Below are 26,867 nucleotides of genomic sequence, written 5' to 3' on the forward strand. Positions count from 1 at the left end.
CGTAACATCGTGCTCCCGGGCAGAGAGGGAAATTAACCATCTTTTTCTTGGGAACTGGCATCCCCATACTGGGGAGTGGACAGTGAACAGTGACTGCCTGAGCACTTCTTCTGGTTTTCTTCTCTCATTTTCGCACACACTGAACTATTCTGTACCTTGACCTACGGCTTTCCTCGCTTTTCCGTTACTGTTTCCCCCCACACTGGGCGAGGGGCAGAAGTGAGCAAGTGGCGTAGTGAACAGGCTGCCCAGAGAGATGGTGGCGTCTCCCCGTTTTTCAGGAACCGTCTGGAAGCAATCCCGAGCCATGTGCTCTAGGCTGACCGTGCTTGAGCAGGGATTTCGGCCCCGATGACCCACAGCGGCGCCGCCCAGCTTTTCCCACCCTACGATCCCGCGCAGCCCGCCGGGGTCACGGCGCGGCTCCTGCCCGCGGGGCCCCCCACCGCTCCCGCCCCGCGGCGGCGCCGCGCCTCGCGCCTCGCGCGCGGCACAGGGACCCGCCCCGCCGGCACGTGCGGGAGGCGCTCGCGCCGCCCCGCGCGCCTATAACGGTACCGCCGCTCCGGGGAGGCTCGGCCGCTGGCCGCTGCTCCGTGGCCGCCGCCGCCGCTCGCCCCGCGGTGTCCCCCTTCCCTCCCTGCTTCCGGCAGCCGAGGGGGCAGGCTGCGGCCCCTCGGCGCGGGCAGATGCGAGGGAAGGAAAGGAGGGACGGAGGGGGTCGACCCTGTCCCCCCCCCCCCCCCCCCGCCCCACAATGGGCGGGGCGGGGCGGGGCGGGGCGGGCGGCGCGTGACGCGGCGCGGCCGCAGCGCGCGCCCGCCCCCCGCCGGCCCCCCCTCGCTCCTGCCCGCCCCCCGCTCGCGCCCCCCCTCCCCTCCCCTCCCCTGCGGCGGCGGCGGGCGGCGGCCGCGGTGCATTGTGGGCAGCCCGTTGTTCATTTGCCACCCGACCCGATCCGGGGCCTGTCGGGACGGAAGCGCCGCCGCCGCTGAGCGATCGAGCGGGATCCATTGTGGGCAGCCCCGCGCCCGCCGCGATCCAGGCCGGACCCGGGGGAGCGGGGAGCGAGCGGCCGGACTTCGCTTCTCTCGGCCGCCGCCCCCGCACGGCAGCCGGGCGCCTCCTTCCCCCGCCCCGTTCCCGCGGCGGACGGAGCGCTCGGCCGGGCGGGGGGCGCGGGGCGCGCCCGCCATGTTCGCGGAGATAAACCGGCGGACGCTCGCGTTCCGCGGCGGCGGCGGCCTCGTCACCTCCGCGGCGGCCGCCTCAGCGGCGGGGGCCGAGGCCTGGGAGCGGCAGGACCCCGAGGCGCTGAACGGGCGCGGGGCGGACGAAGAGGCGGAGCTGGAGGGGCTGGAGGCCGAGGAGCTGGAGGCCACCGCCGCCGAGGAGAAGGAGCTGCTGCTGCCCCAGGACGCGGCGTCGCCCCCCGCCGCCGCCGGCCCCATGTTCGCCGAGAGGAACCGCCGGACTCTGGCCTTCCGCGGCGGCGGGGGGCTTCTGGCCGCCCACCCCGCCGCCAACAATGGCTGCGAGGCCGCGGCCTGGCCGCGGAAGCACTTCAATGGGCGGGGGGCGGACGAGGAGATGGAGCTGGAGGGCGCGGAGGGACTGGAGACGGAGGGGCTGCTGGAGGGCAAGGAGCTGGTCCAGGACGGGGGTTCGCTGAGTGACAGCAGCGACGACGAGGAGGACGGCGAAGGGGGCAGCCTGGGCGACGGCAGCGGCGCCGAGGGCGGCAGCTGCAGCAGCAGCCGGCGGTCGGGGGGCGACGGCGGGGACGAGGCGGAGGGCAGCGGCGAGGGGGAGAGCATCCGGCACTTCCCGCTGGCCAGGCCCAAGTCCCTGCTGCAGAAGCTGCACATCTCCTTCCAGGGCTCCTGGCTCAAGGAGTTCCCGTGGCTCTACTACTGCCAGGAGACCGGCCTCATGTCCTGCGCCTGGTGCACCGCGGCCGTCGCCGCTGCTGCGCCCCCCGAGGTGATCATGTCCGGCGCGCCCCTGCCCGGGGGCCACGACGAGCTCTGCAAGGGCACCCGCAACTACAAACGCGCTCTGCTCCTGCGGCACCACCTCTCCGCCGAGCATCGCCTCAACGAGCCCGGCAGCGCCGAGCAGGTACGGCACGGGACGGGGAGGGGGCGGCAGGGAGGGAGGGAGAGAGGGAGGGGCAATCCCGGCCTCTCCTTTGCATAGGTAAGGTTTTCTTGTGCTCACGTGTGTGAACTTCTTTAAATGGCTGCTCGTGGTGGTTGTTGCCCGGCGGGCTTGGCCGCGCCGCGTTGCTCTCGCTCGCCGCGTCCGGAGCGGGAGACGAGCCCCCTCTGGGATTTGGGGACTCTCCCGCTGGATGTGGGCAGGCACACAGACACAACACGAGCTGTTGTTTGTGGTTGTATCCCGTTCCCGTTATCTGTCCGGCCCTGGCGGGTGCCGCTTTCATTAGTTCATCTGTTTATCTCGTGAAGATAAACCGGCGATGTGGGAAAAAAGTTGCGTACGAATCCCAGTGTCACAGCACTGATTTAAATACGCTCGTTACAACTTCCTCCTGCGGTACAGGCGGAGGGAGGGCAGTGTCCGGCCAGCGACCGCTTGTGAAATGGGGACTCGGTGGCGTGAAATTGGAATCGCTCTGCAGTGCTTAGCGGTGTGGCCCCGGTGCACTAATCGGATAACTCCGTGTATTTAAGTTCTTCGCGCTGAAATCTTTTTTTCCCGATTGCGTTGCCTTAGATTGAGTTGCTGAGCAAGAAGTCTGCAATCGCTTGGTGTGTGTTTGAGATAAACATGTGGTTTCCTGAAAGCCGTGTTACTATGCCAGCGCTCCTCTAACGCTGTAGGAGTAGTGAAGCTCTTCACGTTCTCCGCTGAACTTCAAATCATTGTGTTTCTTGGCTGCTTTCACGAATGAGGCAGGGCTTGCCCTAGAATGTATGTGGATGAAAAGCCCCTAAAGAATACTGATGTTGAATCTGCACCCTTCTGCAGCCTTTTCTCCTAGGGATGCCTGCGCTGCTGAAGTTCGCTGGATCACTTCCCTGGCGTTAAACTTGCCTGCGGGCATTAGCTAAGTGTTGCTTCAGGTTAGGCTAGTCATTGAATTGTTAGGCTGTTAGCCGGAATTAATTGATTAGTCACTCCGTTTTTCTGCATTTAGAATCCAGTTTTAATTAAAACACCCACCTTGGTTGGGTAGCTTTATTTGGAGTCTGAAATGTAATGCGGTAGTTAGATTGAGGTTATTGCTTGAGCACTCTTAAGGAGCTCAGGGTACCTTGGACAAGAGCTGCTAGTCAAATGTTGGGGCAGGATATCAGGATTACAGGATGATTTATAAAACGTTAGATGAACTGTTGTTTTCTTAGAACTACTTGGAAAATATATGCAAATTTTTTGTGAAGCTATTGCAGGACTGCAAGGAAAACCTTATGGTGCACAAATACGAGTTATCCAAAATATTATTTTTGGATTTACAAATGCAACATTCACCTTCAAGATGATTAATACTTCTTTTTCAGTGAGTGTAGTTTTATAGCACCTACTGTTACAGATGTTATGTGGTAGTAGGTCATCATCTCAGTTTTCTTCAGTCTTCTGGGGTTTGCTATTCACTCTGCAATGTTTTAGCCAAACTTGCTTTCAATTAGTTGTTTCTAATTAAGAGACTTATATTCTTAGTTGCTTTTACTTCTTCATAGCTTTGAAAATGTTCCAGTCTTGCATAATGCTATTGCAGCATATTCCTTACTGTCTTGTTGCCTAGTTTCTAACTTTGAGTTGTGAATAATTACTCTGTAGAAGTATGTTCTGTCACTGTGTAGCCTTCTGTGTTAGTGGATGCTGCTAATCCCCGCTACATTGGGAAGCTTCTCTCACTATGTTTTAGATGTATTTAAATAAAAGCTATTCCAAGCATTTTTTTTTCTACTCAGATAACTTTTTTTTTTTCTTTCTGTCCTCTTACCCTGCGTCTGTTATAAAATTGTTAAATAGTGGGAGGGTGGAAGGGAGGACGGAATATTGGGTTGTTATCACAATAGCCTACAAGTTAATCTAAGTATGTATTTGAAGATTGTGTTTATTTGAGGACCTTTCATTGTCATGGGAATATTAGTAAAAATGAATCTGCTTTTATACTACTGATAGTTTAAGAAAAAATATTTGTACTAACTGGAATAATAAATGAAGCAGTAGAATAGATGAGTCAGTGATTCTGCACTGTACTAAAGATAAGGTTGGAACAAAGGTAGCTGTAAAGAGATTGCTTTTTTTTTTGAGTGGAAAACAGTGCTTTGTGCATCCTTCTGCAATTACATTTCAGTTAAAAACTTCTCACAAGGGAAGGAATTGGAGTTTTTCAGGAGTCAGTGTAGTTTTCTTTGTGGCGAACTTTCATGTTACAGTTGCTTTATCAAAAACCTGATTAAGAATCTGTTTTCTTTCCCTTCTATGTTTAATTTCCGTATCCTTTCATACTCTTAATGGCACTTGAATTTCTTTTGATACATATGTTTAAATTAATACCAAAACAATAGCCCCATTTTTTTTCTAAATGCCATGATACAAGATACTTGGAACAAAAGTAGGTAATTTGTACCCTGACCGTATTTCCAACATACATAATGAGGCAGCAAAGCTGTTTAGATTTAATGAAACTTGGGAGAGATCTTTCAGCCTTTGTGTTAGAGACAGCACACATGTATTATGGACTTGACAAGCCTCAACTGCAGGGCATGTTTAGCAGCTGCTAATAAACATATGGCATAGTGCCACCACTCAAGCACAGAAAGGAAATCGTAGGTGTTAAGACAGTAAAGCAGTGGAAATTTCTGTAGGTCTGTTGGATATTACACTCATGAAGAAGTGAGTGATGATTTCAGTTTATTTTTGGGATATATTTTATTTGGAATGCCAAAATACATCACAAGTGGTTGCAGCTGCTGTAATTCAAGGGTATTGAGCTGTCAGCCGATGCTTCTTTCTAAGACCAAATTCTTGAATCTTTTTCGATTCTAGTTTTTAAAATAATTTTTCTCCACATTAAAGCTTAAGGAAATCTATCATCATTTTGAAACTACCTTTGTTTTTGTAGTGAACAGACTGTGTTGCAAGAATCTTAAGAAATGGATGCTTAGTGGGAAATCATGTCAAAATATTTTAATTGTTTGATGAATTTGGGTCCATAAGATGCAGATTTATTGGCTGCTGGGGAGTCCTCTCCTCAAGCCATCTTCTTAAAACATTTTCTTTCTGGACATAATCTGGAAATACTGCCAGAAAAGCTTTCTCCAGCCTAACAGGCATGTTGGTTTAAAGCAGAAGCTCTCCAAAAGGAGGAAGGCTTTTGATGTGTTATTTTTTCCATGTGAACTGGAATTGTTTGCATTATGTGAGCAGTGATGAATGGAAGTCATGCTTCAGATGTTAGAGTTACATTAGTGTTCTAAGTTAACTTCTTGACTTACTCTTAGCAGAGTGAAGAAGTTGAGGAGGAAGTCAGGCCTTAGAGTAAGCACTATCAGTGTATTTTCATGTAGTGTTTTTATCAAACCTCAAACTATTCAATTCGATATTAGGCAATTAATGAAATAATTTGGAATTGCTGAATTGTCTGTGAGTGGTGCTGTGTGTGTACAGAAACAGTAGAGCATCGTGTGCAGCTGATGGGACCATATTTTGAGATGATTTTCCTCTGCGTGTGGTTAAGAAGCTGCTGATAGCTGACTTATTTAGAAGACACTTTTACCAGAGTAAGAATTAATTTGGGGGCACAGGGAACTGCTGTAGAGCAAGATGTGGTAGTGGGGAAGGGATTAAAAAATGTGGCATAAGTACTTTTCATATATGTGCAGTTGAGATGGAATCTGTGGTTAGGTTGGTTTGGGTTTTTTCTTAATTCTTCCTGCCCTCACTGTTCTTCCTTCCAGGGAAAGAGTATGCTGATGGAACAGTAGGAGAAAGAAAACTAAACAAAGTAAACCTCTAGTAGCAATTTTTGATCATCTGATTCTGCTCCTGTTAGCTTTTTGGCAAGTTTAATTAATGAATTATACATATAAAATAGTAATTTATCTTTGTGTGTATTCTGTTGAAACTGAGCACAATTTTAGTTTCCTTAAGCAGTCTCTGTTCTGTTACAGCACTTCTTAATCTCACCCACAGAGGGAAGTTTTTGACTTAGAATACTGAAGATTCCATAAATAGAAATGAAATTGTGCTGATTTTTCTTTTACTCCTTATTAGTGTTTATTAAAGGATGAGGTGGTTTGATGTTGCAGTAACTTAGTTGATGAGACTGTGGGGTCTGTATTCTGAAAATATAGTTGACATCTATGCAAATATCATTAAGTTTGTTGTTCTCATTAGAAAAACAGAACCCTTATGTTGATGTCTCATGTAAGTTGCAGAAGTTTGCAAATACACTTTTTCCTGTAATTATTTGCTGCATCTTGCCTCCTGTATTTTTTCTTTATCAATGTCTAAATATCTCAAATATATTTGAGAGATATCTCAAAGTAATATTATTTTATTCATTTTTCTCATAATAAATATCAATTCTACTTGTCATACTTGGTATACATGGACTTATAACTGCTCAGATGTCAGGACTTGATTTGAGTTGTGGCACTAGGGTTAACTGTTGTACTGTACCAGCAGTAAAACAGTTGGTTTTAGTACTGCAGTTAGTTTTAGAAATGTTTATGCACCCACTTCTGTAAAGCTATAATATTAATTAAAGCTGTAATACCGATTGATCTCTTTCTCCAACGCACACCCCGAATAGCTTGGACACAGGTTGCATAATATCTCATTTTTCCACTCAACCTTCTGGTCTTGTTATAATGAAGATTTCAGTCTTGTTTTTCTGTAGCACATTTGTGATCTGCAGCTCCTCTTCACCTTGCTGGCTTGTCCTGTTCTCAGGAAACAAAAGCTCCACATTGTAAATAATTTTTTTTTGTCCCAGCCTGATGGGGTACTTATACTTGCTTAGTTAAAATGTACTCTCTCTCCATTATTTAATCAGACATTTGTCAAAAGAAAAGAACTGCTGCAGGTTGTTCTTTAAATTTTATGTGGTGTTTAATGTGTTCTCGGAGAATGAAATTGACAGCTATCATAGCATCTACCTAACATTTACTGTGTGAGGTGCAAGTCACTGGTGATTGATGAGCGTGACATCACTTTAGGGTACCGTCATTTTCATCTTAATCTGATCCAGTGCCAGTGTAATTGGTGTTTTGAAACTGTGCAGTGCTCCATTGCTAAAGTGACGGGAAGCTAGTCCAGAACTAAAATCTGAGAGCTTAGAGTGACAGCCTTAGCTGTCCCACACCTGGAGCAAACTGTTTCACAGCCTTGATCTGAGGTAGTACTTGGGATGTGTCATAAAGTACACACAAAAAAAATTAAGATGAGGTTGGGCAAAGATCTTGTTGCTTGTTTTCACATAAAAGCCTAATTGCTTTTATTTCTTCCTCTTTAATGAAGTGTTTTTCTGAGAAGGGTAGAGATTCAGAAGCAACTTGAATGTGACAGCAAACTGAAATTTCTCTGCAGGAGATGCTGAAATGGCACAGTTTCTGTTTTGGTTGTACCAGGCCTTATTTGCTGCTTATAGATGTAAACACCATTTTAGATGTAGTTACAGCCTCAGTTGTCATTCCAGTGATCCACACTGGGATTATAAATTGAGATGAGTACTGATTTAATCCACTAAGGTCTGTGGGGTGGAAAGTGACTTTTTAAATATACATAGCTGGTTTCTGCCATAGTCTCAAATTAAGAGTAGTGCTTTCCTTCAATGTGTATTTTAGCCCCAGCCTAGCTTATGTGCTCATGACAGTGCTAACATTACCTTCTTAATACTGATTTTGACCTGTAATGTTGAGGCAGCTCTAGCTCCCTAATCAGTGAGGTGTTTTAGGAGATGAGAGAAGAAAATAATGATTTAGCTTGGAGCTATCCATTTTTGGGCTTTCCTTTTTTACTAGGAAAGAAGAGAGAATCTTGGAGATCTAGTATGAAACAGGCTGTCATTGTTGCTGCTCTTGATGGCAGCATATGTCAGCCCATATAAGTATGGTCTCAAATATGCCAGTCTGTGTTTTCTGCTTTCTCCTAGCTGCTGCTTTGTACAATCTCTGAATCATCTTTATCTAAACATGAGTTAGAAGTCTTCTATGTGCTCTAAAATCCAGTTCAAATCTCTTGATCTCTCTCTGTCTTAACTAATCTTTAATAATTAATTATATCTTGGTGTTGGATTTTCTGAAAATACCAGGTTTTAGCAAAATTTTGAAGCTGTGTTTGAGATCACATCTTAAAAAGGTTGTGTGTGTGTAGTAAGTCTTGTGCCAATGTTGCCAATGGAAAGTTTGGGAGGCTTATTTCAAGAAAGTCTGAGGTAAGTATTGTAATGGAGGCTTAAGTCGGGAGTTTTTTTTGTCATCTGCAGTATTTATATTTATTCTGCTTGTCATGTGATACACTGTTTAATCCTAAACCTGCTGCAGTTAAAAAGCAAAGGATAAATAATTTGTAAAACTGTATAAGAAATACATTTGCTGTTATAGCTACATGAGCAATATGTTTTCTTTAAAACATTCCAGACAGATTGGGACGTACAGACCTAATCTGTGTCTGTTCATATCTCAGCATGAAGAAAATGTTGAATCACTTATCCGGATTCTGCTTAATTGTTTAAGTGCTGATTTCTGGGGAAGTACAAGGGATTTGATATGTAAGAATCATCTAGTTAAATCTTTGGAAAGAGAGGCTCCTGAATCTTTAATATATGTGGGTTAGGAATAACAAGTACTTGACACTCAGCTGTATATTTCCTTACTTTTGGCTGAAATTTTCCTTCCTTCGCCTTCAAGGCAAATCTAGTTCTGTTTGTTTCAAACTTGGGGGTGGAAGGTGCAGAATGAGAGCATGATTGATAGTTTTCAGAAATGTCTTGTTGTTTATATATTTCTGTCTGCCTTTGTGACCAAGAACATAAATAATTTAAAAATAGTTTGATTAAAATAATCTTCTTTAGTTTATTTTCATATTGTTATTATTGTGTTGAAGAACTAAGGAGAGCATTTTTTAAGAGCTAACTATGTTTGTGTGGTTTTTTAATTATTAAGAGCTAATTATGTTTGTGCGGTTTTTTTAATTGCAGGAGGCAGAGTTACCATCAGAACTGAATAATGAAGGATACTGTGATTTTAACAGCAGGCCAAATGAGAACTCTTACTGCTATCAGCTCCTGCAAGAGCTCAACGAGCAGAGGAAGAAAGGCATTCTTTGTGATGTTAATATTGTGGTGAGTGGGAGGGTCTTCAGAGCTCACAAGAACATCCTGGTTGCAGGCAGCCGCTTCTTTAAGACTCTGTATTGCTTTACAAACAAAGAAAGCCGTAACCAAACCACTGTTACCTATTTAGACGTTGTTGCTGTTCAAGGTTTTTCTGTCATCTTGGACTTCTTATATTCTGGTAACCTCGTGCTTACGAGCCAAAACGCCATTGAAGTGATGTCGGTGGCCAGCTACCTTCAGATGACGGAGGTTGTCCAGTCCTGCCGCAACTTCATTAAAGATGCCTTAAACATAAGTATAAAATCGGAAGCTCCAGAGACTGTTGTAGTGGATTACAACAGAAGATCTGTTAGTAGGGATGGTTTATCTCCAAGGGATCAAAAAGTTGCCAGCTTCTGGGCAACGCGAAACCTTACCAACTTGGCAAGTAGCATAAAAACTGAGAATGATCCCTACCCTATTGATGAGGGCCAAATGGAAAGCTACCAAATGAATGACTGCAGTTGGGTCCAGGACAGCTCACCTGAAATGGCTGAAAATGAATCTCAAGGTGAGGGAAAAGTTTTCGTGTGGAATGACATGGGTGCACAAGGACAATCAGTTCAAGAACCTGGAAAAGCAAGAAGGAAAAACCAAACTGCAAAGAGATTTATTTATAATATACCACCTAATACTGAAGAGAATTCTGAAGATTGCTCAGTGTTGCAACCGTCAGTCCCATATCCAGAAGAAGATTTGTCATTTATTAAAGAAGAAGCAGGTAAATATTGCTTAATGTCAATTATGTCATTTGAAAATTAAAGTATTGACTGCAGTACCTGCCTATGTAATGTTTGTTTTTTTATTTTTTAAATTATTGTGCTGTATGAATAGTTAATGTATGCAGTTGAAGTATTGTCATTTGCCTGCCTCACTTTTTGATGAATTAATAGTTTTGAAAACTTACTGCAATTTAGGAGCCAAATTAGGGGTAGATTTGAGACACATCTGGAACAAAGTTCTTTAGATGTGTCTTGTTTCTAAAGCAGTTTAAAATGTATGTCTGCTTTAAACATCAGTGAACTGTGGATGTCTCCTCCAGGGCTCTGCTCTGCTCCTGCCCAAGGGGCTGGGGGACAGAGACGAGCAGTAGTCCTGCAAGGGGGGCACGTGGGGATCCACGGTCCTGCTGTGTGGTGCCAGCAGTGCCTGGGCATTGCAGTGACATGTGCCAGTGCAGAGCAGTGTGGGCTGGAACTGGGGATATGTTTCTCCAGTACAAGAGTCCTTCATGTGCTTAGTGAGTAGTGACACAACAGAGCAGCTCTGGAGAAGCAGCTGTGCTGAGGAGCACTTCTCCAAATGCTTGTTACTTATCTCTGGTCTTCATCTCTGAACTCTGGCTATGTCTGCTTTAGCTTTACTTGGGAGTTATGCTTGTGAAGTGAATTTCCTCTACTTCTCTTACTGGCAAAGCTTTGTTAGATTGCACAGGATTCCTTGTGGCTGAGCATAGAAGCTGTGTTTCAAGAATGTGACAGTCACTAATATGCCTCAGGTCCACAGCATCAGGTTAGATCTAGCCTAAGTGAAGCACCTTTAGCTGCAGATAGTGGGGGATGTTACATCCTCAGCACCCACACAACAGTTCTGCCTGTGCTGGGCTACACTACTTGCTCTAGTTGCAGTGCCACAAAAAAGGACAAAAGAGAGTCTGGAGCAAGAGCTGAGGATGTGTGTATTAGCTGCACAAATACAAAATTTCTGAAATAATTTAGCATGTGATTTCTATTGATGATTTATAGGGGGTAAATATTCAGTGTCTTTTACTGATGGAAATACAGAGAATATGCCTACTGTGTGATGGCACCAACAACAGATATAAATAATTGTTTGGGTTCTGTGGAATTTTGTATGTGTGCTGTGAAGATTTCTTGGAGAAATAAATGGAGGGCATGAGCAGTGCAGTATGTTTAGTCCTTGGTTTTTTTGGGTTTGTTTGTTTGGGGTTTTTGTTTGTTTTTTTTGGTGGTGTTTTTGTTGTTGTTATTTGGGATTATTTTTTTGACCAAGAAGCACCAATGTTTCCAGTAATTTCTTATGCTATAGAATTGAATTACAAAATACATCCACGTAGCATTTTGATGAAAAGAACTATATTGGAGACAGAGCATTCTGAATATGTGTTGTGGTGTCTGTCCAAAACCATTGAAAAGTTCTGTGACTGCAAGGGGAATTTACAGAGTTCTAAAATACTAGTCAACTCATGATCTCTTTGGTGTTTTCAGAGCACGCCATATATGTTCCTAAGTACCTAATTACATGTTCTGTCAATGTCAGAATTCTTTTGGAAGTCATATCTAATATTTTTGTAATGATATCTTCACTTTTACTAAGTTCTTGAATACATAGTGCTTGAAACAAGAAGAGTGACTGAAGTTGGGCTTGGTATAACTTACTTTTCACCCATAGTCCATTCTTCAGCTTTTGGTATTTTTTCTCTTCTGCTTGTGGCTCTTTCTCTTTGCTTTGCAGGTAGTGTCCACTCTTAAACACTCTTCTTTTAACTGCTCCCTCTGTGCCAAAGAGGTGGAAGAGGGAGGAGTGGAGAGTTGGAAGAATGTCAGGAATGAGTTGAAGAGTAACCTGCAGGTTATACAATAACTTTTTAGAGATTAACTTTCATGTGGGGATTAAAAACTACCAAAAACAATAGGCACTGAGAGGTAAAGATCCATAAGATAGTGTCATCTGGAATAGATATAAGACAATTCTATAAGAAGAAAAATAAAGAATAGCAAATTCTTACATTCAGAGCTAAGGAGCTCTCCCGTTGGTTGCTAAAACGGAAATGAGCTTCTACTATTATGCTTTGTCATGTTCTGATGGGGGTAACACCAGTGGTTATGAACTGTCAGTTACATGCAGGGTGAGTTTCTGTGCCCTTGATTTAGGTTTGAGTTGGTCTGGTGCTTTTGTGATGATACTGTAGATATGGTGGAAGAGAAGCCTACTTAAGATCACTCCTCTCACTACAAAAATTTATCCCTGAAGGTAAATTTCCTTGAATTTAATAGTAAATGAATTTTCCGGTTGGGTACAGTTGGTAAGTATTAGATAATAAACAGTAAAAGCTTTCTGAAGCATCTGCTACCCCTCTTGTTCCAGTGAAGCAAGTATGTTAAACTGCTCCTTGCTGAACATGAGTTTTTCTACTCATATCCAATAAGGATATGTCAGCTGCTTTTTCCTCTCACCCTGTGTTGCTGATGTGTTGTGAAGACTGACCTAGAACAGAGGCTAGATGGAGTTAAAGAATAAAGTAGGTATTTATTATCAGGCCTCAATGGATCCACCTTGGGCAGTACAAGAGCCCAGCCAGGGCTACACCCAAGATGAACCAAAATGACAACCGGCCACAGGGTCTCACACTTTTATAAGTTCTGGTCCATTAGCATATTGGAGATAATTGTCTATTTAAAGCTTTAGCTTAGGAAGTCCCGTCCTTCTTGTTTTTCTCTCTTCAGTCCACCATTTTTTATACTCTTGGACCTGAAATTTGGATCATTTGTCCTTGGCCCCCAGCTAGAGAAGGAATTGTTTTGTCTACCTACTCTGTGAAGAGAGCTTACTATCCTCTAATATGAAGCTCAGAACTACACACTAAAACAGTACAGAATCTGAAAAATATAAAAGCTAAAACTTGAGGCATCATTGCCAGTGAGTTTAACACCTTCTCTGTAGAAGTAGCATGTTGGTGAGCTTTAAAGAAGCTTTTAAAAAGTTAAGATGGATTTGAAATTCCTTGTACTGTCTTATATTTACTTATGTTTTACTGAAGTTTTCAAGACTTCTCCAGTTTTAGCTATATTAATTAAAGTAGCTGTTTAATTAAAACATGGAATGTTACCACCTATATCAGTATTTTCTCTCCTAGTTGATAATCTGCTAAAAATTTTTTTACTGTTTACAGCCATCATTCATCCTATAATTAACCATTTACCATAGTGAAAATAACCATGCAGACATCACATTACAGTGTGTTACAAAAGTTCAGTGAACATAATTCATCATATGCTTAATGTCTGTTCACGGGGTGATTTTGTCAATTTTCATCACTTCTTGGGTGTCTTTCATCTGGGAATGGTGGTTTTGTTTTTTTGTAAAGTGTCCTATCCTCAGACATTAGAGCACAGCTGTGAAGTATTGCTCATGCTTTCTGGAACTGACTGTGTTGATTTTTAGGAGACTTGCATGCAATGTCCCAGTAGCTTTATGAAGCTACAAGTTACAATTTCTTACTGTGATTTTCAGGCTAGATAATGCTGTAATCTGGTGGAGGTGAGGGAAAGGATAACAAGTGCAGGATTAAAACAGTCCTTGCTGGAACGAGAGGGTTCCTAACTGATTTTGTAGGGGTTCTGAAGGAATTCAGCTTGCTGTAGAAACAACTACTTTTCAGAAGGATACATAGAGCAGGTAAAACTGCTTACAAAAAGTGTAGTGCTGGTCCCAGCTTTTGTCGTGATGCAAGGGAGAAGCATAATACAGCTTGATTAGGGCTTTACAATAAAGCAGGTATCTTTGTATTTTAAGAAATCAAGATTGATGGACTTATCAGGACACGTGTATATTTCTTGTAGGGATAAACCCCACTTGACTGACTGTGTTACACAAGAAAAAAGAATTGTATATTTTTCCTACTTTTCCATGGTACTATAACTCTGTCATATTTTCTTTAGACCTTAAGCTGATATCCTGATTAAAAGATTTAAGTTCCTTGATGGACCTTTAACCACTTTATTTGTCCCATTCCCTGTGTAATCCAGTATTGAAGGTGTCAAAAGTTTTTAGAAGTCATCTGAAAACACTGCAGTATCTGAGGGTCACCCTCTTCCCCATTCATTCAATTTACCTCTCCCAGGGATCATCTCAAAAACAAGCAAGTTCTCTCCTTGCATTCTCACAGTATGAGTCTGGTGTGAGCTCCAGAACTCCAGGCAATGTTTTGTATATTACTGTTGTTACTGTTGTCAATGTGTCAATGTGCTTTTTTCTTTTTTTTTTTTTTTTTTTTTTTTTTTTTTTTTTTTTGAATGGGTTGGGAAAGAAGGTTTTGTGAGATCTTCTCTGCCTGAAAATCCCTTTGAGTCCCAGTGTAATGCATTGACTTACTAAAAAGCGTCCATGAGAACAATTAACTTCGCCACAAATAAACGGTCTGCATGAGGAAAGTTCTTTACTTTGTATTTCACTGGTATAGTTGTTGGAGAAGATCAGCAAAATAGCTTTCACTTTCTTGGGAAGGAATTTTTCAGGGAAAGTTTGATAATCAAGTTGAAAAGCAAGTGCGTAATATATTTGGCATCAGTTAGTGGTCTTCTGTCAGGGGTAGATGATTCTAGATCTGACTCTGTAGTCACAGCAATATACCACTTTTTCATGAATGAAAAATAGTAAAAATTGAGAGCAATTTGGAGCAACAGAGTATGAGTAAGATTGTGTTGGCAAAATGTCTTAAATATGTCTAAGCCCTCTGTTGCAAGAGGCAGTTGAGCAGTAATGTGCTTCTGGAATAAGCCTTTTCAGAAGAAGCAAGGTTAAAGATGTGAGGAATACTCTGGGAACAAAGGGAGCTCAAAATACTTTCTTTTCCCCACCTTCCTAGTATGTCAGTCTTGGCAGTGCTGTTTCCTCTGTCATGTTACCTAACATAAGCAACAAATCCAGCTCTCTAATAGCAATGCAGATTGTATCAGTAGATTACCACTGCTTTCTTTGCAATCCTTGAAAGCTATGGCCTAATCTACTGGCCTTATCCTGTCTACTTTGTCTTTTTTAATTGATTAGATGAGCAGTCAATGTCAAAAAATATAGTGAAAAATAGTATTTATTTTTCTATTATTTTGGCACTATTTGTAGTGTTAATATATGTGAAGAAAACAGAAGTTAAGTTCACTACAAACAGCTGTATCTAATGTGAAGTTTTATATCTTTTCCCTCAGTACACCATATTGTGTGTCCTTTTCTATAATGCCCTGTTCAATGGCTTCTGTCAGTGAACTTCTCATTATTTCTCATATCATCACCTACTCAGTAATGTATCATTTTCTGGCCCCCAAATCAGTATATTTTCTGATATCAATCAGAAAAAGAGTGAAATTTGTCAAACTAAGAATGGTTCTGGCTTAGATATGTTCTCTCTTTCTCTTGGTGCATGCCTACCTCTTGCCTTCGAAACTGAAAATCATTGTATCTGGCTTCTGGTTATCCTCTTTCCTGAGAACAAATGCAGTAGAACATAAAATCCTTTCACAATGTTTTTGATTCCTTTTTTTAGTGGTGTAAAAGCCACACAACCACTTTATTTTATTTCACACTGTCCTTACTTCTTCTCAAATCAACATAGTGTGAATTTTAGTGCTGATGATTGATCAGCTTCTTTGTATTCTGTTTTATTTTTTATTATTTTGGCTTTGCTTCTTGTTGACTTTAATAAAAGATCACATTACTGATAGCCTTTTATCCATGCAGCCTAGAAGGATGGGTAAATGTTTGAGGTTAAGTGACATTTGGATTATTAACTTATACCTTTTAGAAATCAACTAAAGTGTAGAAAGGTAACCTAAGATCAGAGAAAAGTTGTGATCAAGTGGTTTAGTCTGGAGAATATTATTGCTTCTAATTAGCTTTATTTTTTTCTTCAAAGATCTGCCTTACCTGTCTATACTTTCCCCCTTTACACCCTATCCCCATTATACCAGTATGACTGCATCCAGAGTTGCTTCCAGCCTCCTATCAAGAGGCTATCATCTGGCTTTAAATTGACCAGAACAGGTCAGATGATAATTATGTCTAGTTTTGCAAGCAGATTTCAGGGGCCAGTAGCCTGGGTGAGAGGAGAAATGGGAGAAGATATTATGAGCCACAAGGGTCTGTAAATAACTTGCATTCTAGAAGCTGACCTGACTGTAGGCTCTATATCCAGCTGGGGAAGGTAGTAAAGGCTGGGTATTGCACTTCCAGCTTCCAGTCTATGTGTAATTAAAGTCTATCTTGTTTGGATGAGCAATTAGACACTAAATATGCCTTTTGAATGGTTTTGTTTTGAACACATTAAATGTGTGCTTAATCAGATTTTCTAGGTCAACGAATTATTCTAAGAATAAGCATTAGGTTTAATTATTATCTACTTAGTCATGTATACTGAAGCATGTGTAGCAACCTCTTATCTCTTGTGGTATCTGTGCTGGTGTTCTTTCATGTTATAGTGGGTCTTCTCTTCCAGCTGGAAGTTGAAAGATTTAGTAGCTACTACCTACACTAGATGACAGCTCTTAAATTTATTTGGCTCTATGCAGAGTCTTGTGCTAAGATCTTGAATTATTCAGGGATTTGAGCTCCTAAGTTCTCACAGACTTAAATAACAGATGTGTACATAAATGTTCCTAGTGACATTTAGTTTGTGTTCTCTTAAATACAGAAGAATTGTCAAAGTGACAGTGTTATGAAATATGTTCAGCTTGGTCCACCTCTTACCTATGGTCAGTCTTTGGTGTATGCTTATTCTGAAGGAAGCTATACAATAGTGCCTGTACACAGCGTAATGTTACATCTGTGTGCAGTAAAGACTTGGGTCTGTTGATCTTACAGATATTCATACTATAAGGGAGGGAAAAGTGATTAAAATATTTTATTACTGACTGACCTTTCATTGCTCAGCTACAGTTCTAGCACAGGGAGAAAAATCTATAAAGAAAAGATATAATACTTTAAACGTTATAAAAGTATAAAAGTTTGGTTTTTTCCTCTGCTAGATCCTGAAGCCTACTGTAGTTTGGAGGCTTTTAGCCTTAAGATCCAAGTCATCTTTGCTCTTACCCAGCTTCTTCTCTAATCCTTTCTTGTGTATTATAGAAGGAAGTCTTCCTTCTCACCTCAAAGGAATGTGTAGTTGGCATGTCTATAGGGTATCTGTGTTCTAGTCCTTGAGTTGTTGAGATGCCATTGCTGGAGTCCATCACTCCAAATTAGTATAAGGAGTTCTTGCCTCTTTTGGACATAACAGAAGTTATGTCAGTAATTAAAGTTAGAGTCAGTAATTAAAAAAAAAATCCTCACTGCTTTGTGTTTTTTAAGGGAGAGGGAGGTTTATTCCCTTCCCTCTTCTTCCATTTATAGCAAAATAGGTAGTTAGATGAGCTAAAATACTGCTATTTCTCGTCTTCATTCACTCAAGCTCTGCTTTTTAAAAGCTCTGGTGGAATGCCTAGTTTGGCAGTTATGATCCAGCTTTGCTTGTTGTTTTCCATTGTCTAATGGATAAGATAGAATTCTAAGCTTCCTACTTGTTAAGTGATATCCTTTTGAACTGTTGTCTTATGTTGCAGACCAAATCACTGCTGCCAGTGGTAATGCTGCCTGAGCAGTAAATGAAACTGCTGTGTCTTATGCTGTGAGGATTTGTAATCTGTACCTTTTTCCTGTAAAACTGCAAGTTGGAAGTGTTTAAATGTGCAGCTTGCCACTAGCTGCATGAAATTCCAGTTTAGCCTAAGAGAATTTCCTTTCCCAAAAAATCCTTAGAATGAACAGTGTAGGGATAAAAAGAAGTCTTTGGACTATTAAAATGTATAGTTTCAGGCTTGAAAGCAAGAATACATCTCCTCAAGAGTTTTCACGGTGGTGACATTGGGAATCCAGTGTGAGGACCCAACTACCATCCAGAGAAATAAAAGGAAATCTGCCAGTTACCACTGCAGTTTGTTTATTTAACAACTGTTTGCCTGTGAGGAAAGTAATGGATTTATGAGTTCATGATTTCCAACAAACTCCTGTCTTGGGGATTGGGGGAAACATTGATTTGCACTATTGCCAGAAGAGCTTTTGCCCAACAAATATGATTTTGTCAAATTCTTAGTGCAGCTTTGTGTACTATTTATAGTTCTTTGTGCTCTGTAATAGTGACTCCATGTTCACTGATGCAGTTCTTACTTGTTATGAAGTATGGAATTAAACAAGCACAGATCTTTTTAAGGCATTGTTCACTTCTGAATGGTTTTATTTTTTTAAAGAGGAAAAAAGGATACAAAGTCAACATAAACTGCAGAAGATCTTGTCTTAAGAGCAAATGTAAATATGCAAACTAGTCTTTTAAGCTGTTATATTCCAAGTAATTATGGTCTCTTGAATTGATGTGGTTATAGAGTAATGGACATGATTATTCAGAAAAGGATTTAGACATAGCTGTAGGATCCTTTATGTAAATAAAGGTATTTAAAGCACTATATATGTATACCATGAAGATATTTTAAGGCAATAAAAAAAAAACCCAACCATGCCTCTAGTAGAAAATACTTACTTTTGTACCAGCTAGACTACTGTGGCAGTCCAGGTGAAGACATTGCACAAAGCAGTTCTGAAGAGAAAGGTTTTCCATCAGAAAACCTTTCAGCCCCCTCATGATGATGGTGAGGGAGTACATATCCTTACCATCAAAGTCCCTGTAGTATGAAAAAGGCTTTCAATTTTCCTCAGGATGGGGAGAAGAAATGGTGCTGTGGAAAGTAGTTCAATGGTCTCATTTCATTGAATTAGGAATACAGTTATTTCTTGTTTTAGTATTGAATACCATGTGAAAACATGCTATAATTACTATTTTAAGGCTAGAAACTTTTTTTGTCACAGTTTAAAAAGGATATATATATTGCTAAACAGATTAGATTGATGACTGATTAGAGCCCAGGAAGCTAAAGAAAGAATGTGTCTTTAATAGCTACTTCAAGTGACTTCAAGTATGGACTGTTGCCGGGTACTTCAAATGACTTCAAGTACGGATTGCTGCCGGGTACTTCAAGTGACTTCAAGTATGGGCTGCTACCGGGTACTTCAAATGATTTCAAGTATGGATTGCTGCCAGAATCTTGGCCAAAAGACGCTTGGGAAAATGGTAAGTGTATCTGATGGAGAGTAGGTAGAGGGTTAGGAGATTATTTAATCAATCTTCTTCCATATCATTTGCCTTTCTGGATAATGTACTTCCTTGGAGGGAGGAAAAGGAATTGAAATGTATGGAAGAGTAAAAGCAGAATGTGATTTATATTAGTTCTAATATTGTGACTGAGTGTGAAGGTACCTGAGGTCTTTAATAACCTGATAACTGCCCATCCCTTTACTAAGCTAAATACAGATAAATAGCCTTTGAAATTGAAAACTTGGATGGGGAAGATATGGAAATAAATATAATTTTAAAAGGTGATCTCAGCATATGTCTTGCTATTAAAAATAAAAAACTTCATTGCAATAAGTGTTTTTAGTTCAGTGCAGCTGTAATTAAGCCTTCTTCTGTCAGTTCAAGCAAGCAATTATCTGTAATTATTTTTCTGTCTGAAAGCATACTGAAAACACCACCATATCTAAAACAATTGTTGCTAGTTCCTTACAATACATAAAGTCTTGAGTAAAAAGATATCAAGTACTGGGTAATAGTAATGCTTACCTCTTCTCTTTAACGGAGCTATTACTGGAATGTGGCTTATGGTTTATTTTAAATATTTTGGGGTTTACAGTAGAAGAAATGTGGTCATCAGAAGGTGAAATTTGCTGGCAGTCAAGAAATTAGAAGCTGGGTCTTAGGAAGTCTGTGTGTTCTTAAACCATTAAATTCCCATATATCTTACAGCCCTGATGTCTGCCTATATAGGACTTAGTTTTCTTCATGCAAGCCATTATGTGACGTTCTGTGGACATGCAGCTCACACGAGTGCTCCAGTATGCAAACTTGTGAATATTAGTAAAATGTAATTTCCATGTTGAGATGGATTTAGAACCTCAAAGGAGGCAACTCTAGATACAGCCATATGAGCATGTGCACATAATGCACAATTACTTATGTTTTCTTCCTTGCCAGTGTGAACATTAGAAACTCTTGCACATAATCATGTAGCCTTAGCCAGTGCTTTTTGGATGCTTCCAGATGGTTATGGTTATGTTCATAAGTTCTCACCTGTAGTAAGCTGTGTCAGTATGAAAATATCAAAATCATCCTTGTATTCCTATGTGGCCTTCTCCATGCCACAGAATCCTGTGTTGTTCTTTTTCACACAGTAATAGGCAGCTGTATTAAACCTGTTTTGCATATATCCTTTGAGCAAACTATATAGAGTTCTCCTCCATCATAAGGAAGAAGTGAGATATTGCTACTTCCATAAGTTTCTCTGCTCTTTTTATTTTTTTCTGCTGTTAGATCACAGTAGAAAATAGGTAAAATCTGAACCAATTACTTTTTGAGAATTTCAGAATTTTGCTACCTCTTAGGGTTTTACTCCTCTTGTCAATATTCATTCTTACTTATACTTTTTTTAAAGTCAGGTCTTGGTAGACAGTTCCTGCATGTAATTCTAAATAGAATATTGGAAGAGAAGATTGCGACTGTCTAAATGCTGCAGAGTTAAAGGGTTTCTAAGCCAGAAGAAAATGTTTTCTGGTATAACTGACAAATAGGAATATTGGTAAATTGTAGTTAACTTACTTCAACTCATGAAATAAGACTTCTGTGGTAAAAATGCCTTGGTTACAAGTAGGTATTTTTCTAATAGAATTGTATATGCAGAACTTAGCAGCATTTTTGATTTCTGCAGACGGGCATTGTCCTGATTTTGCTGATGAAAGGTCGTGTGTTTTGCTTTGTTTTGGCACCTGTTTTTTTTTGTGCACTAGACAGAACATATTTAAATTATTTTTTGTGTGTTTCATCATCTTTTCTCCTGATGGCTTCTTATCTTTTAGGTGATTCCTCTGCTTTAATCATGAACAAGTTGAAGTGTCCGCACTGTAATTATGTAGCCAAATACAGAAGAACACTAAAGAGACACTTGCTCATTCACACAGGCGTGAGATCTTTCAGTTGTGACATCTGTGGGAAGCTGTTTACACGAAGAGAGCATGTAAAGAGACATTCCTTGGTAGGTAATCTCAAGTGTTCATGTATATCTATGCACACATAGGAGTGGGGTTTTATGGGGATTTTCAGGTGTTTTGGTAGTTGGAACAAACTGTTCTCTGATTTGACATAATGTAAATTGTCTTATCTTGATCTGAAATGGATGAAGATAAACATTTCTTGGATAACTGTGCTTCTTGTTTTCTTAATGGAAAATGCAGTGTCAATGAAGACAGTAATTTCAAGATTATTTTGAAAGTGATGTAATAAAGGGATGCAGTGTATATAGTATTGTGTAGATAATGAGAAGCAGTTTTGGCTTAGCTTTACTGCAGTAGAACAGCCCATCTTGGTCTATAATGCTGCATCACCATTTTCTGTGAGGGCACCCTGTTAATTCAGCAATTGCACAATGTCTTGAGGTAGTTCTGAAATGTTTGTTTCACAACTAGACAAAGCTATAGTGTAGCATCTGCTTTAAGATTAGGAAAGAATGAAAAATATCTGATGCAGAAAGTAAACATCTGTTTGACTTACATTCTGCCAGTACCATAACCAGCAGTTCAGCTTACCCTGTCCTGTGCACATTGCATAACTCAGGATTTGACTTGAGTACTTGTTTATCTGAGGATCTAGAGGAAGTTTTATCTGTCTTGGGTATTTTGTAGGTACTTTGTATCTAGTCTATAAGGAAATTAAGACTTCGTTATAATATATACTATATAAAATCCAAGGTGTGTTTTAGGGCAGTAATAAAAGAAAATAATAACATTTCTCCAAGCTGTGATTTTAAAAATTGCCTTAATTTTGCAAGATGATTTGTAGATAGATAGAAAAGTTTAGTTAGTACATGGAATGGGATAAAATGCACTTCTCCAAGGTGCTACAGCTGGGCTGGGGCAACTCTTGGTATCTATAGGGGCTGTTGGATGAGCATGTTGAGAGCAGCCGTGCCAGGAAGGATTGGGGGCGCTGGTGGGTGAGAGGTGGGACATGAGCCACCAATGTGCTCTTTCATCCCAGACACCAAATGTATCCTGGGCTGCATCAAAAGCAGCATGGCCAGCAGGGTGAGGAAGGGCATTCTGCCTCTCACAAGACCCCACCTGGAGCACTGCATCCAGCTCTGGCGTCCCCAAAACAGGAGGGACATGGAACTGTTGGAGCTACTTCAGGAGAGGGCTATGGAAATGATTGGAGGGATGGAGCATCTCTCATATGCAGAAAGGCTAAGAGAATTGGGGTATTATTGCTTCATTGATGGTCATGCTCCTTCCTTTGTGGCTTACCAGAGAAGACAGCAGCAGTGGGAGTTAGTTGGTCTACCAGGAAGAGTAGAATGGGACTTCAGTTTTCTATATTTTCTGTCCTGTATTTTCTGACCAGGACTTGTAGCTGAAGATTTTGAAGTCAGACAATATGAAAACAGCTGTGGAGTGAGTTCAGTGCAGTTCTGTGCTTTAACTCTGAAGTGTTCTTTCTCTGACAAAGTCAGAACACTTTTTTCTGGGGGTTTTTCCCCCCCTCCTCCCCCTTTCAGTTCAACAAACCTCAATCATTCAGCCTTGTGTGAAGTATTATAACAAGTCTAGAGGCTGAGGAAAGCACAGCTGTATCAGCTGTACTGACTATACAGTAGAGCTGAAGTAACTATTTGTATCATGACCTAATTATTTTTTCCCCTCATCTGGGTGGTAATTTCTTTTTTATCTAAAATTGCAACTTCTTCAATGGGACTTCAAATTAGATATTTAAGCACATAATTGTAATCTGTTGTGGGAACACCAGATAGAAGAAGGAAATCTTCAATGTAATTTTTTCATAGATAATAACTAATATACATGGTTGCTGAATTCAGTTACTTGTACAAGCAACATACTTCCAAATTTAAAATCAAAGTTTATGGTTAGTCAACAGCAGCCTTCTAATTTTACACACAGACTCAAATACAGGACAAAAAAATTACCTAAGGGACCTGGAAAGTTGATGTTGGTTTTAATTGTGTTGAGAGGGAGAAGTCATGAAAGAAGAGTTTTGCTCTTTGAATTCTTGAATGTAATAACTCTTGCTTGTTCTTAATATTTCAAGAATTTAAAATTGTAAAAAGCAATTTTCTAAATGAGTTATGTTGTGTGCAGTGGAAGGGTTTGTGCTGCTCTCATTGCTTCTGAATCTTGTTCTGTACCCTGAGGAGATGTGAACACTCGCCTGTGTAAAGAACAGGCGACCTGCTGAGCTCCAGCGAAGTGGTTTGTTTGTGGGCAGTAGCTCATATCTGTTGAGGAATACTTAAATACATCTCCAGTAATCCTTCCTTACTCTGAACAGTGTTTGGTATCTTTTGGAAAAGTTAAAAATAGGAATCTTTATATTAATAATTATTATTGTCATTATTAATAATTTTCTAGTACTATATTCAAATGTAACCTGATGTGCCCATATTCAGCTGTTAAAATTTCTCTTCCATAGGTGCATAAAAAGGATAAAAAGTATAAGTGTATGGTGTGTAAGAAGATTTTCATGCTAGCAGCCAGCGTTGGAATAAGACATGGATCACGACGTTATGGAGTTTGTGTAGACTGTGCAGATAAATCTCAGCCTGGAGGGCAAGAGGGAGCAGACCAGGTGCAGGACACAGATTTCCCTAGAGATGAAGAATACGAAGAAAATGAAGTGGGAGAAGGCGATGAGGAGCTTGGTGATGATGTAGAAGAACAGAATGACCAGTCTCGATGGGATGAAGGCGGGGAAGTTTGTATGCCTTTAGATGACTGACAGAGCATATGACTTCAGGGTGCTGCAAGTGGACACTGTATGGATTGACTGTTTGAATTTTTGGACTGAAGGCTTGTGAAATATGGTACAGGCTGGATGGTAGTTATGTTGCTGTGAAAATGTAGGGTCAAAGCCTTATAGCAAAAAAAGGATTATTAATTTTTTATGATATTTGCACAGGACTGTACAGCATACAACCATTTGGTTGAATTATACAGAGTCCTCACATCTACAGTCAGCTATCAAAAGAAAAATGTATTTTTTATTATTTATAGGCTATAGCTACTTGGGTCCTATTCAGACATAGTAGTAACTGTAATTATGTTACACATTCATGTACCTGTTAACATGAATGAAGAAAATTGCAATTTGGTATGGAAATATAAAGACAGCTTTCCCAAATCCACTTGTACTTTTGTCAGCAAGTCAGTGAAGCTAATTTGGGCTAGTGGCTCATTTTCCACAAGCATGTCTTTGCCATACAAACCTTACCTCTCCTGTAATCTGATAGGTGAAAGCCAATCATTTAAATATGTGTCACAGATATTGCCAACACCGTATTGAAATTTGGGTTGAAACCTTTTGGCTCTGTGCTGGCAGGTGCTATGGGTGATAAGCACTGGAGAAGTTTTTAATGGCATTAATTTAGTGTCTGTTTTTAAAGAAGGTTGTTGTTGATTCATCAGTTTAAAAACGATAATGCAGAAGAAATGACCAGTAATGGAAATAATAGACTGATCAGAGCATGGGTAGCTCTTGTGCCACTTAGTCAAAAGAAACAGTCATGCTAAAAGATAACTGATGTAATAATGTTTCTTCTCCCCTCTAAGGCCCCCCTTCTCTCAAATTTTTTTTTTTGTTTCCCTGGTGTATACCTCAGTCCCACAGAATAAAACACAAGAAATGGAGAAAGTGTCATATTAAAACAACTTTTTGGTCAATAATTTCTTACTTGTCCGTTTTTTGGCTAGTTTATGTGATGTGAATTGGACACTAGGCTATTGTGCCCATCGTTCATCATTGAACACAAACAATTTTTTATTCTTTTGTACTTCATGTGTTGTTGCTAGTATTTAATATAAACAAACTACATTTAACTTGCTCATTTGCTGGATTTTTTTTTAAAGAAATACAAGAAGTCCAAAGCAAAATAATGCTCTTTGAGTTGTCTACTTTTCAGGAGGATATGCTCTTTATGCTCTTTGTTTCAGATTTTCTAGGAGACATTGAAACTTGAATTTTTGTAGCCACGTAGTTTTTTTTTTTTTTTTTTTTCTAAGCTTGTAATATTGTACCAATGATTTCAGGCCCCCTTTCATAGGGAGGGGAGGGCATTACACCTTCACCTTAAACTCCTCTGTGTTGTCTAGCCTAAGGCAAGTTAATTCAGGCAATCATTGGAACAATATGTCTGATGTACTATTATGTCACAGTGAGTAAATATGCAGAGCATTTGTCATGACACATAGCTAGGCCAGTGTGACAGTACTGTATAAAAAACAATTGAGGGTCACCATATTTTTCAACTTTGTTTAATTTTAAAATGAGTATATTTTTTCCTATTTTATGTCAGGTAACTAAATTATGGTAGTTGTGTGGATAACTTTGAATTATACTTTGATGGACAAAATCTTACTGGTGCTCCATCTGATCAAAGTTGGTATGTATTTAAAGAGACAAGCTTTACTGTTGTCCATAGAACAGTAACATAATGTTAACACATTGTTTTTGCTGATTGAAACTGAGATGATAAGTTTGAACTACAGTTATATGGGAATTAAAATGCTTTTTTTTTATCATCCACTTGTTTCATTGGTAGTTTCCACATCATTGTAAACCTGACATTAATAGTTTTTTGGGGAGGGTGGGGAGGGCGGGGTACCTTTTTTTACACTGAAAATTACATTTTATTCTCATTGTTCTAGACTGAAATGAGTAATGTGTAATTCTGGTGGGGTCCAAAGTAGAAATTAGTTGGGCAAAGATGATATGAATGAAAAAGTATTTTAAACGTTAAAGTAATGTTCTGCTTTGTGAATATGTAAGTATAGCATAAAGATTTTTCCATCCCATTTATCCCTTTTAAAACCATAGTTTACAATTGGTAGATCTGTCTATATATATAAATATATATATATCTGAAATTCACCTAAATCTGCTTTATTAGAATACTGCTCACTTAATGCTTAGAAACTGGACCTGGCTCTACATTCTTAATGTATTTTCCTTTTTTTTTTTTTTTTCTCCTTTTGTTTTGTTGGGTTTTTTTCCTCAAGGTATGAACTTATTCTCTTGAAACTGAATCTTCTTTTACTACTTAAATCATTTATGTATATCTGGTAAATTATGACCAAATTTGTTGTTAGACTGCATTACAGTAAATTGAAATATACACTTGGTACACTACAGAATTGTTGTGCTTTTGTTCTGGTTCTGTTTGGAAAAGCAGGCCTTAGTAAACATTTGTGTTATTTATAACTATTCAGTTATTATTCACTGGCCTTAATATTCTGTTGCATTGTGACAATCATAATTTCCTTGGTAAAGCTTAACTTTTAGAAGTTTGCTTTTAGAAGTTTCATGTAATTATTGCCCACAGTAGGTTGGAGAGAGAGGGATGACTGTCTCTAGAAAATGGTGTGAAATACTTCAATGAAGGTCCGCTCTTGTTGTCTTGGAGAACCATAAGAATTCAGATGCTATCTCCAGTCTGGCTTTTCTGAGTTGTTTTATTTAGAAGTTATTTAAAATATATTACCTTGATTGAGTATAGTTCTAAATTAATAAAACAAAACTTCTGAAGAATTAGTTCTTGATAGACAGCTCAAGTTTCTTCACTATTATAAGAATTAGGAA

The 26,867-nt window shown here is 40.3% G+C and overlaps 1 protein-coding gene across 1 annotated transcript; it reads left to right on the forward strand.

Annotated features, from left to right (window-relative positions):
• The first annotated feature begins 917 nt into the window (after positions 1-917).
• On the forward strand, positions 918-25,810 carry ZBTB10 (zinc finger and BTB domain containing 10). Its single transcript, XM_053959442.1, has 5 exons — positions 918-2,121; positions 9,179-10,076; positions 19,071-19,244; positions 21,083-21,258; positions 23,706-25,810. Exons 1-5 carry the CDS (start codon positions 1,195-1,197, stop codon positions 24,009-24,011), a joined length of 2,481 nt encoding a protein of 826 aa, XP_053815417.1. The 5' UTR covers positions 918-1,194; the 3' UTR covers positions 24,012-25,810.
• The last annotated feature ends 1,057 nt before the right edge of the window (positions 25,811-26,867 follow it).

The sequence above is a fragment of the Vidua chalybeata genome, chromosome 1 (genome assembly GCF_026979565.1).
Source record: "Vidua chalybeata isolate OUT-0048 chromosome 1, bVidCha1 merged haplotype, whole genome shotgun sequence".
Classification (NCBI taxonomy): Eukaryota; Metazoa; Chordata; class Aves; order Passeriformes; family Viduidae; genus Vidua; species Vidua chalybeata.